Source organism: Podarcis liolepis (genome assembly GCF_965112155.1).
Source record: "Podarcis liolepis genome assembly, chromosome: 3".
Taxonomy (NCBI): Eukaryota; Metazoa; Chordata; class Lepidosauria; order Squamata; family Lacertidae; genus Podarcis; species Podarcis liolepis.
Window position 1 is genome coordinate 84,513,201 of NC_139557.1, and position 12,972 is coordinate 84,526,172.

A 12,972-nucleotide genomic window follows, 5' to 3' on the forward strand; every position below is an offset into this window, starting at 1 on the left:
ATTTATACACCTTTGTCTTCCAAGGAGCTCAAGGTGGTGTTCATTTCATCCTCACAGCAACCCTGTGAGATAGGTTAGGCTAAGAGATGGCGACTGGCCCAAGCTGACCCAGTGTGATTCCTGGCTGAGTGGGGTTTCGAACCCTGGCTTCCCAGGTCATAGTCCTGTTGGTGTTTCGCAACTTTGACCTGTTGCAGGACCGTAGCCAGACCTAGCAGAGCATGCGCAGACTTCCAGAAAGCAATCAGTTGTAGGCAGGATGGACAAAGCAGGAATAAGACATTGCTACTAGTAACTTAGTTATGTAGAGGTGTTTATTATTTATAGCAGACTCTACAAGTTACTATATACAAGAACAGAAATGGATCTTAACTAGCTCTCTCTTAACAAACTCCAAATGACTCTCAGAACACCACACTGACCAACAACACTATCCAGTCAGTAAGGTCATAAGTCATCATGCCTGCGTGAGACCTCAACCAATGGTAGAGCTGTATCCAAGGTCTCATAAAACCAGGCAGAATAACTCATGAGAGCCAGTGTGGTGTAGTGGTTAAGAGCGGTAGTCTCATAATCTGGGGAACCGGGTTCGCATCTCTGCTCCTCCACATACAGCTGCTGGGTGACCTTGGGCCAGTCACACTTCTCTGAAGTCTCTCTGCCCCACTCACCTCACAGAGTGTTTGTTGTGGGGGAGGAAGGGAAAGGATAGTGTTAGCCGCTTTGAGACTCCTTAGGGTAGTGATAAAGCGGGATATCAAATCCAAACTCCTCTCTGCTCAGTCATCCTTGGCTTTTGGCCAACTTCTAATTGCTTTGTGTGAAGCTGCACAGAATGGCACGTAGTCAAAATCCCAACAAGTCCAACACTGTAACCATTACACCACATAGCTTGGCTATAGAAATATTATAATATCACAGTGAGCTAGAAGGATAAGAAGTACACTGTTGTACCTTATCATATCTGCATTTGGGGAAATGTTCATAAGGCATGGATTCTTACTTGCCAGCCACATAAGCTTTCCTTTAAGTGAAGAGCTGAAAACCATAAAAATAGCATGATTATAAAGTTCCTCCATGTTGATATCTATAGCTCCCTACTGGCTACCAAGGTAGGCATATCAATTCTCACTAATGGTATGGGTTGTAAGATGGGCAGCCGCAAGCTTTCTGTATTCAGGTGGGAGACTTTTTATCCCCCATTCAGATAAATTTTCACCTTTGGGGTACAGGTCAGCCTTTAATTCAGGTTAGAGTTCTCTTGTCCAATAGCACAACTTTCTTTGTTAAGAGTTCCTTATAATTATGTATGTAGCCTTCTAATAAAATTATGCATCTTTGGTTGCTGTTTCTCTGCCCCCTGCAGATATCAATGAATGTGCAGCATCCAATCTCTGTTTACCTCATGGGCAATGCCTGAATACATTGGGCTCTTTCCAGTGCGTTTGTGAGCAGGGTTTTACTATTTCTAGAGATGGCCAAACATGTGAAGGTAAGATGGGCTAAATGAAAGAAAAAGGAAATTAAGTCTGATGCAGTAAGGAGTGATGATAATTAGGAACAAACATAGGACATGTGTCCATCATGTACACTGACTGGCAGTGGCTCTCCAAGGTTTCAGATAGGTATCTTTCCTAGAGATGGTGGGATTTTGACTTGAGCTCTGCCACTGAGCTATGGCCCTTCCTATTGACTGAATGTGGTTGACAACACTTAAAAGTATAATCAAATAAATAGTACTTTTGCTCCCATTTTGATTAACTGCAGTTTATTATTACATCCAAACTCTAAACTGCGGTTAATCTTAACTATGGCTAGTTGAAAAGAGAAGGTTCATAAACTATGATCTGAAGTTGGATTGCTTCAGACAAACCATAGTGAAGATTAGCCACAATCTGCTAGGTTCAGACTAAACAAAAAAAAGGGGGGGTACTTGAGCCCCAGACTCATTCCTGTCACAATAAACCACAGTTTGTCATGATGTCCAAATCAGAACTAAGCCTCAGTAATATTGACTGTTTCATTATTTGTCATGGGTTTTTAATATACAATTCAGACCTTTAAATGTCTGCTATTTCATCTGGTAGCAATAGGTTCTTCCATGCTGACTTTCCATGTGAGAAATTGGGCAGCTTTTGGTATTGATTGAAGTAATGTTCCTACATTTTATGCATTTGTCCAGTGCCGTATAACTTGATACAAGTAAATCTGCATTATGCTTAAGACTCTCCTCCCTGCAAGAGAGGGGAGTGGTTGTGGCCGGGAGCCGGACTCTGCCTCAAGCAGTGTTTGCTCCCTGCCTCCCACTCACCTGGCTGGCGCCCACGCCCTCGGTCAGGCACCCAACCAGGTGCCTTCAAGGGGGCGTGTACAGCAGCCTGAATTGCTGCGGTGCCAGCCTCCAGCCCTCACTTTTGTCGTCCCGTCGCGAGTCACCCACCCTCCACTCCCTTAGAGGAGGGTTTCCAGTTTTCTTTTGGCCTTGCTATGGACCTTAGGTTGGTCGCCCTGGTTGTCCGGGGGGCCTGGTAGGAATTTTTCCATTTGGCATTAGGCTTTTTGGTTTTTTCGCCTACCTCGTAGCAATCGTCACAACTTTCGTGGTATTGGTGGGTAGGCTAGGCATTGGAATAATGTGTTGTGGTGTTGAAGGGCTAGGTGTGGCCATCGCCTGCGCCTTCAATTTTTGGGTATTCCGTTAAAGGAATCTGGCGGTCGTGTATTCTGTCCGATGCCTGCTTGGCGGGAGGCCATGGCATGACCCTCGGTGACATCAGGGGAGAGCCTATAGTTGGATTAGCATCAACAGGCTCCACCTGCTGGTGAATAAACCCCCTTTGTTGTTTGTTTGTTTTTTAGACTCACCCCTCTCCGAGGGGGTGGAGTCAGCTGACGTAATCCAATGCCTCAGCCAATACCTTTTCACTTGCTGTAATCAATAAAGTTGTGACCTTTTCTTGCCCATTAACCTTATATCACGTGTCCTTGTGTTTCATTCCTCTCCGCGGGGTTCGGATCCTCGAACTACAATATGGGTTATGGCTTTAAAAAAAGAACTATCTGGAATGTAGCTGTGAGTGAGAGGGCAGAAGGGGAGTAAAAAATAGTTCATGATCTTTTTTGGCTTAAGCCCCACTTATATATGCAGGATATCTGACCATTCCTAAATGACCCACACTATTTCATGTGTGTAAAATATTCTTGTTTGACAATCAAACAATAGTAAGCAAAGTATCCAATGTGCATATAATCACAGTTATACATGTGTTACACAAAGGTAAAAAATGATTTAGCTTTAAATAATAAAAGAAAGTTTGAATCTTTACACCTGTAATTCATTTTAAATACAAAAAGGTATATACACTTCAATTTTTTTAAAAAAATGAGAGCTGGACTTAAGTAAAGTAACCCATCCCAGTTATCAAACCCAGAAATATTTTTTTCACTTTCTCCACAAGGGTCCTTACAGAATTCCTTTATCTACAGTGTTGACAGAAGTGACTCTTTCAGAATCCCAGTCAGGACAATAATTTGGATTGATGAACATCTGCACAATGTAATTCTTTGAGTTTTCTCAGAAGGAGAAGAATGAGGTCATTCTAGTGCAATTCTGTCTTCCTTTCACTGTCCGTAGCCATGTCAGCGCCACCTCCTTGTCAACAGTATTAAAGTTAAGAGATCTATGGGAAAGAATAAACAAAGACAGACTTTAAGAACAAGGCAAAAAGTATGGTTCCTATTCTAACAATAGAGGCATAGATTCATTATGACCTTTTAATTTCCTGTATTAGACAATGCATGGAAATTCCTGTGCCTTCATCTAGAACATACGATAGTGTGAAGAAGGATTCATTTTTATGTGCATAAGTCTAATCTTGCCTTAAGCACTTCATAGAAGAATGTTACAATATTCTAAATCTCATTGCTAAAATGGATCTTATGCAGAACAATTTAATATTTCATTTGCCCCTACATTCCATTGAAACTGAGGAACGTGTTATTTTGTTGTGAGTACATTTTTCTGTGGTGCTCTATGTTATTTTTGTTTCCTGTTTTTTGTTTCCCATAGATATAAGAATACGTAATTGTGAACTTTTTTTTGCTCAGTAGCTTTAGACAGACAATATAAATTATTAGCTGAGGAACTTCTCATTTTTCCAATAGTATTTGTCATGACATCTTGACCTGTTAAACAAATGTGGATAAAATATTGCAGCAAAAATACACACTGACTTCCAAAGAAATGTGTGTGAGTGTGGAAATAAGTAACTGGCTCTCTGAATCATACTTTACTCAACTATTCATCTCACTTTTTAAACTTTCAGTGTGAAATATATTCTAACAGTATAATGGTGTTCATACGCATATCATCAGAGGATATGGAACATGCTTTTGTAAGAGCTGTACATCAGTGCATACAGAAACCTTTTCAACCTTTTTCAAATAAGAGAATGCCAGTAATGGCCCTGTTATCATCTGAGAAGATCTTGCAGATCCATCTGATTCCATGAGATGGATAAAAATCTGCATTGTAAGATGTTCCTCATGATATTTATTAATTAAATGTGATGGTCTTGTGTTGCTTAAGTACAGCAGTCACAACTTATGTGGGGTTTGTGTTCAGGGGATAGTGCACAAAGCCAAAATTGCATATAGTCAAAACACATTGGGTGTAAAGGTGGGTGGAATTACCAAAGCTTTTTTTACCCCTGGACACCAGTCCCCTTTCCACCCCTTTTCATTTTTTTGCCAAGCACGTAAAGCTGAATGCGCACAAGTGAAAAATGTGTGTAAGTTGCGGGTCTAACTATACCCACAATGGTGTAAATGTATGGCATGCTTTTGTCCATGTACATTATTCTTTTGTTTTTTGTGAAAACTGTTTATTTGCTTTTTATTAGCATCATGTAGTCAGTCTCTCTTAATCTCTGAACATGTAAGAAAAACAGCACCTAAATGTTTTTCCCCAGCTATATGTCGTTCAAAATCTGTAATTAGTCTGTTTGTTTAGCTCCACATGCCAGCATTTAAAAGTTGGCCTTAGAAATTTTCCCACCTGATATTAATGTATCTTATTTTCAGATGTGGATGAATGCGCCAACAGCACTGTGTGTGGAAGTCATGGGTTCTGCGACAATTCACCTGGGTCCTTCCGCTGCCTTTGTTATCAGGGTTATCAGTATCTACAGGATGGACAAGAGTGTGTGGGTGAGTTGTGAGATTTCCTTGAACAATGAGTTTTTAGGGGAAGCCTAGTGAATGCTTTCCTTATTATTTATATTACATGCCTACCCATTCAAATTGGAATAGGAAATGGTGCTAAATCTGAACTGGAACCAAAGGCAAGCCAATTATTTCACCTTCTTAGAACCTTCTGTTTCTGAAAACATCAAGCTGTTCACAAATCTCAATGTAACATCTGTTTAGACTCTTAGTTAAATGGCCAGAATTTTGCAAAGCCTACAGGAAATATAGACTGTCATGTGGTACAGCCACCTCCTTTGGCAAAGTAGTTGAACAGATTTCAGAATTTCTGTAGTCCCCACAAAATATATTTCTCATCATAAAAAAACCTTTGGTATTGTGATGAACTTGTCAATTCTGGTTAATTTTGCTAATAAGTGATACATTTCCTGGTATGTTATTAAGTGGTGACTAGATTTTTATTTTATTTAAGTGTTTATATATCCCGGCCTGTCATAATGATAAGCCCTCTGAAAATGTTTGGATTTCACCTTCTTCCCTTTTTGCCAAAGGCCCTTGAAGGTGCTGAAAAAGTATAAGTTGAATAGTTCAGTCTGGTGCGTGTCTGAATCCAAAACACAGCATGCAACTCATATTTCAAGAACATCCTGTTGTGCTTCTTGTCTTGATAGTTAACATCACTGCTTGTGGCAGAATTTGAAAAGGCCCTCATTGTGCGCCCAACCCACTAGAACCAATATTTTTGCCTCCTGAATATGGCCCTGGTATATGATTTCCACAAAAAAGCACACATAAAATATTCCATAGCTCATCTGTTCACAGGTTATCTCATAAACAATGTCATGCATTGCAACTATCTGAAAATCCAGACTGTGCTCTATTCTAACTTGAATATAGACCCTGTAGAAATAATGTTATATCATCCCATGGGCACAAACCTTTATTGCAGGAAATTAGATACATGTGGAGAAGCACATGCATAAATAGATACACACAGTTACCTAAGAATTTTCAGGTAAGCCAGCAGGAAATTTCTCAGGGTTTAAAAGAAAATCTGCTTCCTCAGTATAATCTTTAAGCCAAATATAGCTACAATATCCTACCCAGTTCATTATTAGATTTGTTTAGCACATGACCTTACTGAGCACAGAAGCATAAGGAACTGCAGGAAGGTATGGAATAAGTGAGGGTGAAGTGAAAAATTCGAGACCATATATGTGCGCCACACAAGCAAGCATTCTTGTATGATGCACCAAGTTTATGATTTTATTTGCAACAGTCACAAGAAAACAGTGGAAGATGATACCGTGGCCCAACAATGAAAGGGAAATGTGCAGCTTGGGCGGCAGAATACATTAGTGTAATGCTTTTCTAGCAGAAAAGTATTGGAACAGAGATTCACTGTATGTCCTACTAAAATGATCCCTTACCAAGATAGTGTTTTGGGTATTCTCATATAATTTGCTGACTGAACAGAGGTGCATTCCTGAAGCTCAACCTTTTGAGTCAATGGTAGGAATGTTAACCACACTTTGAAGTGAGTAATTCTAGTGAGCTGTATAATCTGTCACAGCTTTTCTTGATTTTTCCTTTTATATATCAGCAGAATGAATTACCTTCTGTGTATATTTTTCACACAGTAAACAAGCTCAAATTCAAAGATGAAGTAAAAAAATAATATAATATGAGGAGGTACTGGATTTGATGGGAGTCTCATAAAAAAACCACCCATCTTAGACCCAAAAGCCAGGGATAACAAAAATGTATTTGACTGGCACTGAATAGCTGAGAACGTCAATGCCAGGCAAGCCTCCTTGAGGAAATCATTCCACAATCTGGGGGCTACCACTGTAAAGGCCCATTTTCTCATTGCCACCGTCAACACCTCTCTCGGGGGGGACACACAGAGAAGGGCCTCAGATAACAATTGTAGAGTCTGGGTAAGTTCATATGGGAGGAAGCAGTCCTTGACATATTGAGTTCTTGAGTGGAATAAGACCTTTATAGGTCAAAACTAGCACTTTGAATTTGTCCTAGGAACCAGCTGCAACTCGTGCAGTTGGGCCAGAAGCACTGTTATACACTCAGGGCTGGTTTCAACTAACTCAGTGTGCTAGTAGAAGCCAACACAGAGACTCTCATGAGCGTAATGGGTTTTTCCCATGACAACCCCAAATCTGCTCTGAAGTGTTGTGAGAACCCCAGCAACAGCACATGAGGGGAAATCGTCCTATCTGGCAAGCAGAAATATTTGTGCTGGCAGAATTATTGTATTAGCATGAAGTTGAATTCCATTCTATGTCTGCCTGGTCCCAGTCAGCAATCTGGCTGCTGAGTTCTGACTAGTTGCACTTTCTGAACCACCTTTAAATGCAGCCACAAATATAATGCATTACAGTTATCTAACCTAGAGGTTACCAGAGCATAGACAACTGAAGCTACGATATTTCCAGCATGTGGCGAATGCTTCTATTGTGCACATTACTCCTACAGCTGTCGGGCTTTATTTTACTTATAGGCTCTTGCTATATACATAGCCATCTATTTCAGTCAAATATAGAGCCATCTTTTCGGATATCTTCATTCTTTTTCTCCTGCAGTACGTAAAAAGGGATTAGCTGTTGGTTAATTTATAATATTCAAAAAGTACCACTCTCGAAATAGAATGGGCTGCCCGGTTATGATGAGGAGCAAGCCTATGGGCATTATATGAAGCTTGTGTGAAGTGCTTTGAAGCAAGTTGCACAGGGATTCGGAACATGGCCTTCCTAACAAGAATTGCAATGGAAACATGTTGATGTGAACGTAAAGCTTATGCTACACTGGAAACTTAAATTAGTTTAGCAATCACTGGTTATCTTAAGAAGATGTGGGATTCCCTGTAACTTCACTTCTCGTAGTGGGGGAACCACCAGAAGGCCCTCAGAGCTGGACCTTAGTGTCCGGGCTGTAGGATGGGGGGGTGAAGACAGTGGTCTCCATAGCACTTAATGTTTACTTTTTATCTGTAAATAGCAGCTGCAGGGCAGTCCAATAAAGACTGAGAATGTAGTAGGGGGAAGCACAATGGAGTCCTGACAAAAATTGCTGTCCCTGCATCCAAGCTACTATTTGTATCAGGAGACAAGCTGCTGTTTATTGCCATTTTTGTCAGGAATTTGTTCCTTCTCCCCACAGTTTATAGTTGCAGTAAAATTAAAATTAAAAACCCTGAAGGCCAAACTACGTGCCTAGTGTAATTTGTAGTTTTGTTTCCACCTGGTGCTAAATTCTATGCCTTTGGGGGAAAGCCATTTTTATTTGTCCAGGCTATAATGTTCATTGTTTCCCCCCCCCCTCCAATGAATTGTGTTGATTTTAGTGTTTTTATTGCTCTAGTCTGTTATACTTTTCCTGCTACATCATATATATATGGATTGCTTGGTTGCATGTTTTATATTGTGTTCTTTTGTGGGGAGCCACCCTGGGAGGCTTGGCTAAACAGAAAGGTGGAATGCAAATGTTTTAAATACATAAATAGTCTCATTTTTCAGATGACAAAACAAGCACATAAACTACTAGAATAGTAGCACACTCACTCACTCACACCTTTTTAATGACAGATAATGTTTGAATGTTTAATTTTACAGATGTGAATGAATGTGAAATGCTGAGTGGAGTATGCGGGGAAGCCCTCTGTGAAAATGTGGAAGGCTCCTTCCTATGTCTGTGTTCCGATGAAAACCAGGAGTATGACCCAATGACCGGACAGTGTCGCTTCCGTTCCTCGCCAGGTAATGTCCCATTGGCACTGAATTGGACCATATAAATGCACAGTCTGACAAACATGGGAAGGAGTTGAATCTGTAACTGGTGGGTGAAATCATCGTATGATTATGTCATGTTATCCAATGTGTGTTTAGGTTTTGGGTTTTTTAAATTTAAATAAGTGGTCTAAATCCAAGACAGAGGTGAACCTCATTGCAATCAATAGGCATGGCTAACTCTGTACAGTGGCACCTCGGGTTACATATGCTTCAGGTTATATACGCTTCAGGTTACAGACTCTGCTAACCCAGAAATTAGGAAGATCTGAAGCGTCCTAAACTTGTTTAAGAGAATTTCTAAGGGAAAAGACTTTTGTTACATTGGAGCAACTTCTAAGAGCAACCTTGCTGCACCCTGCAGCAAGGTTCACGTTAGCACACCCTCCCAGATCAGAACATACCAGGGTTATTTTTAACTAAAACAATGACAACAACACAAAAGTATACAAATGGAGCTGATTTCTGGGTGAAACAAACGTCAGATACAAATATACAAATTCTATGTAATTTCTGCAATTTAATCAGTTGCATCCTTAACTCTCTGTGAGATGGAGGAATCATTGAATGGTGTAATTTCCTCCTGCAATCTGAAGTGGTACACTCTAGAAACGTTTTATCACTTGATCTGCAGTTTGTGTAGACTGGGACCTAGGAATTGGACATGAAGTTTTAATGTCATGTATCATCATGGCTTTGCTATCTTTTCATCCCTCAACACAGCCACCTCCCCTTTCACTCAGCCTCTACAGCTTCCATTTGCAGGTCCAGGTGCAGTGAAGCTGTGGGTCGTGTGGCCAAGGGATGATAAAGTAAAGCAATAAACACAGAACAATCACTTGGGATTTAAACAAGTCCCAACTTTATTGATTACAGATGTTAGCAAGTTTTTGCGCAAGCATTGGGTGTGTATCCTGAATCAACCAACCTGCCTGCTGGTTGAGTATTTGGCAGGGTTAAAGTTAAGGATTTCCCTATGTCAAATTGGGCCAACCCCCTGAGATTACCAGAGGGAGGGATTAAGAGGAAACCCTGATTCCTTGGGCTGGGGAGGGCCCTAAACCCCTGCCCACCTAGACTAAGAATGCAACCCAATGTCTTATTCGCTGTCAAGTTGTGGCAGTTGCTATTAGGTAGGCAGAAACCCCAGACAGGCCCAATTTGTCTGAAGGCAAATTGCTCCCAGGTCCCAAATATGGTGACCAAAAACTTCCATAGCAATGTCTTTTGCAGGGTCACTTACCCTCAGGCAGACCTAAAATATTAAGAATAGGGAGAGAGGGAATCCAATGACAGCTGAGGCTGATGCGTGACTGGCTTTTATAGCCAGGGAGCAGACCAAAGGGAAGAAAATTCCCCTCAGATCCACTACCAAGCTGCACCCCTAGCTCATCTGTGATTGGCTGAGCCCCAGCAGCCAGCGCAGGCAGTGAAGGTCCTCCCCCAGCCATGCCAAAACCAGGAGACCGTCTTGAACTGCCATGGCCACTTCATCTTTTTCTCCATTTCTTATAACATCTTTGCAGCAGCATCTTTTGTGCAAGGCAAGTTCCTGATGAAAGTATTAATTTTACATAGGTTACACTTATTTCATTTAATGTCAGTGTGAGAGGAAGGTTGGATGTATACAAATAAACATCCTACATGCTACAATTTTCCTGCTAAGTGAGAAGATGTCACTTATTCCAAGTGAGATCTGGGGTCCATTTGAAGCATAATTTTAATTCAGCACATTTAAAATATATTTAAGGTCTTTATAGAATGCCACATGTTCACACTTGTCTTTACTCTACACTGGGGACCAAGGGATTTTCTTCTGTTTCTGCTTTACTTGGCAGGAAATTATCAGATTACTGCGTTCTAAAAGGATCTTGTCACAGTCTGACCATTTTTGAGGGTAGATATGTGACTAATAGGAAATCTAGTGTTAAAAATTAATTAATCAGTAACGTGTTTAATCAGCAGCACATTCTTTTTCCTGCACCCCAGAATAAGAAAGCATTCAGTAAAACCTAATTTGAAAGTAATTAACTGTTTGTTGAGGTTGTAATTTAAACTTTATTTTATCAGCTGGAAGCAAAAATAACTGAAGTGCTTTTCAAGGTTATTCCTAATGGAATATGTACGGCTAAAGGTGGGGAAGGCTGTGCTTGGGCAACCTGCCTGGTAGTGATTTCTGGTGTATCTGTTTTGATGATGTTACCCTCAGCAGTTAAACAACAAGGTCAAACTGCTTCATTAAAATGATAGTTTTTAAGAAAGACCCTAGACTCATTTCAACAAAAGCAGGTGAGAAGAGGATAGTTCTCTTGATTAAGACCCCAAATTACAAACCCAACATATGAGACTTTTCTAAGTCTTGCACTTCCAGTGTGGAGGCCAAGCCAACTGCACTGCCAGCCTGATCAATGTTGGCCTTGGAATAATCAAGTTATAACTCGCCTGCTATACTGGATCTCCCACCTGCCCTTGAGCAGATCAAGAGATTTATCAGTAAAACAGCACAATCCCTCACTGAAAAAGGGAGTCCAGGCTCCTCAGACAGACTGTTTTGTAGAGTCTAGTCACCAGCTTTTCAAGATGTTCCTTGTTTACTGTACGGAATCTGTATCACTCAGCTCCTAGGATCTGTCACCTAGAGCCAACTGAGAACACACACTTCTCAGTTTAAAAAATAGAAAACTTCCGAAAGTTCTCAGAGAAGTCTAAATTCTTCAGCAGCAATGACAGTGAAATTCACATCAAAGCTCTTCGGCTGCAGGATTCGAAGGTCTCAACATGCCTTAGGAAGGTGTTCCTTTGCAACTTGACCATCCTTTGCTCTATATTAAGTGATCTTCTGCGTCTCACTATCAGGCACTGATATTCTAAGGCAGGCTTCCTCAACCTCAGCCCTCCAGATGTTTTTGGCCTACAAGTCCCATGATCCCCAGCTAGCAGGACCAGTGGTCAGGGATGATGGGAATTGTAGTCTCAAAAAACATCTGAAGGGTCGAGGTTGAGGAAGCCTGTTCTAAGGTTTGCAATTTATGAACCTTCTCCCAACTCGTAAGAATAGATCCTGCTTTCACATTCTGAAGTAAAGCAACATACATTCCATAGTATCCACCTGTTCAAAAAGAGACTTGCAGGTGTATCTTCCAAATGTACTTTCCTGGAGCAATCTACTTTTAAACGTATATATTAAGTGGTTAATAACATAGGAGAAGAATCATATGTAAACCAAGATGAGTCTTTGTACATTTCTGGGTTGTTTTTTTAAAGAAAAGTTTTTGTGTCTCGTTCAATTTCCAAACATTCACAACGCTTGCCTGCCTAACTCTCAGTCACAGCTGTGTAAACAGCTTTATTTCAAAAAAAGTTCTGGGCACATAATGGGAGGAAGAACTGAAATATCAAGTATAAAATAGGATTAAATAGTCACAAAGAGTTTCAAATTCCAGAGGAGTAACCTTGCTAGACCAACAGAGTCACACCCACACTGATTAGATTCTGTATTAATTTGTACTCTACACAGTACAGCTATCTCATACAATATGTAATACTTTGAGCTATGTTTGGGGGGCCCCCTTTGTTATTTTTGCACTTTTTGTTAATAAATCAAAAAGAAATAATCATCTCTCTGCTCAGAGTACATATATACACCCATTTAAATGAACTATTTAATTCATCTGATTAAAGATTCAGGTAGGTAGTCGTGTTGGTCTGACATAGTCAGAAAAAATAAAAAAAATGTCCAGTAGCACCTTAGACACCAACTAAGTTTGTTCTTGGTATTAGCTTTCGTGTGCATAAATACCTCTGAAGAAGTGTGCATGCACACGGAAGCTTATACCCAGAACAAACTTAGTTGGTCTCTAAGGTGCTACTGGACAATTTTATATATATATATTTCATCTGATTAAATAAATGGGATCTGGCCCACGGAAGGTCATATCCCAATAAATTTGTTAGGTGCCCCTAG

The 12,972-nt window shown here is 40.4% G+C and overlaps 1 protein-coding gene across 16 annotated transcripts in view; it reads left to right on the forward strand.

Moving 5' to 3' along the window:
• The window catches only part of LTBP1 (latent transforming growth factor beta binding protein 1), a 217,664-nt gene that overhangs the window by 174,056 nt on the left and 30,636 nt on the right, over window positions 1–12,972 (forward strand). For all 16 annotated transcript variants that reach the window (XM_083497058.1, XM_083497044.1, XM_083497052.1 and 13 more), the window contains 3 exons: window positions 1,367–1,492; window positions 5,083–5,208; window positions 8,835–8,978. In XM_083497058.1, the coding sequence (XP_083353184.1) occupies window positions 1,367–1,492; window positions 5,083–5,208; window positions 8,835–8,978 (396 nt within the window). The remainder of the gene's footprint in view (window positions 1–1,366; window positions 1,493–5,082; window positions 5,209–8,834; window positions 8,979–12,972) is intronic.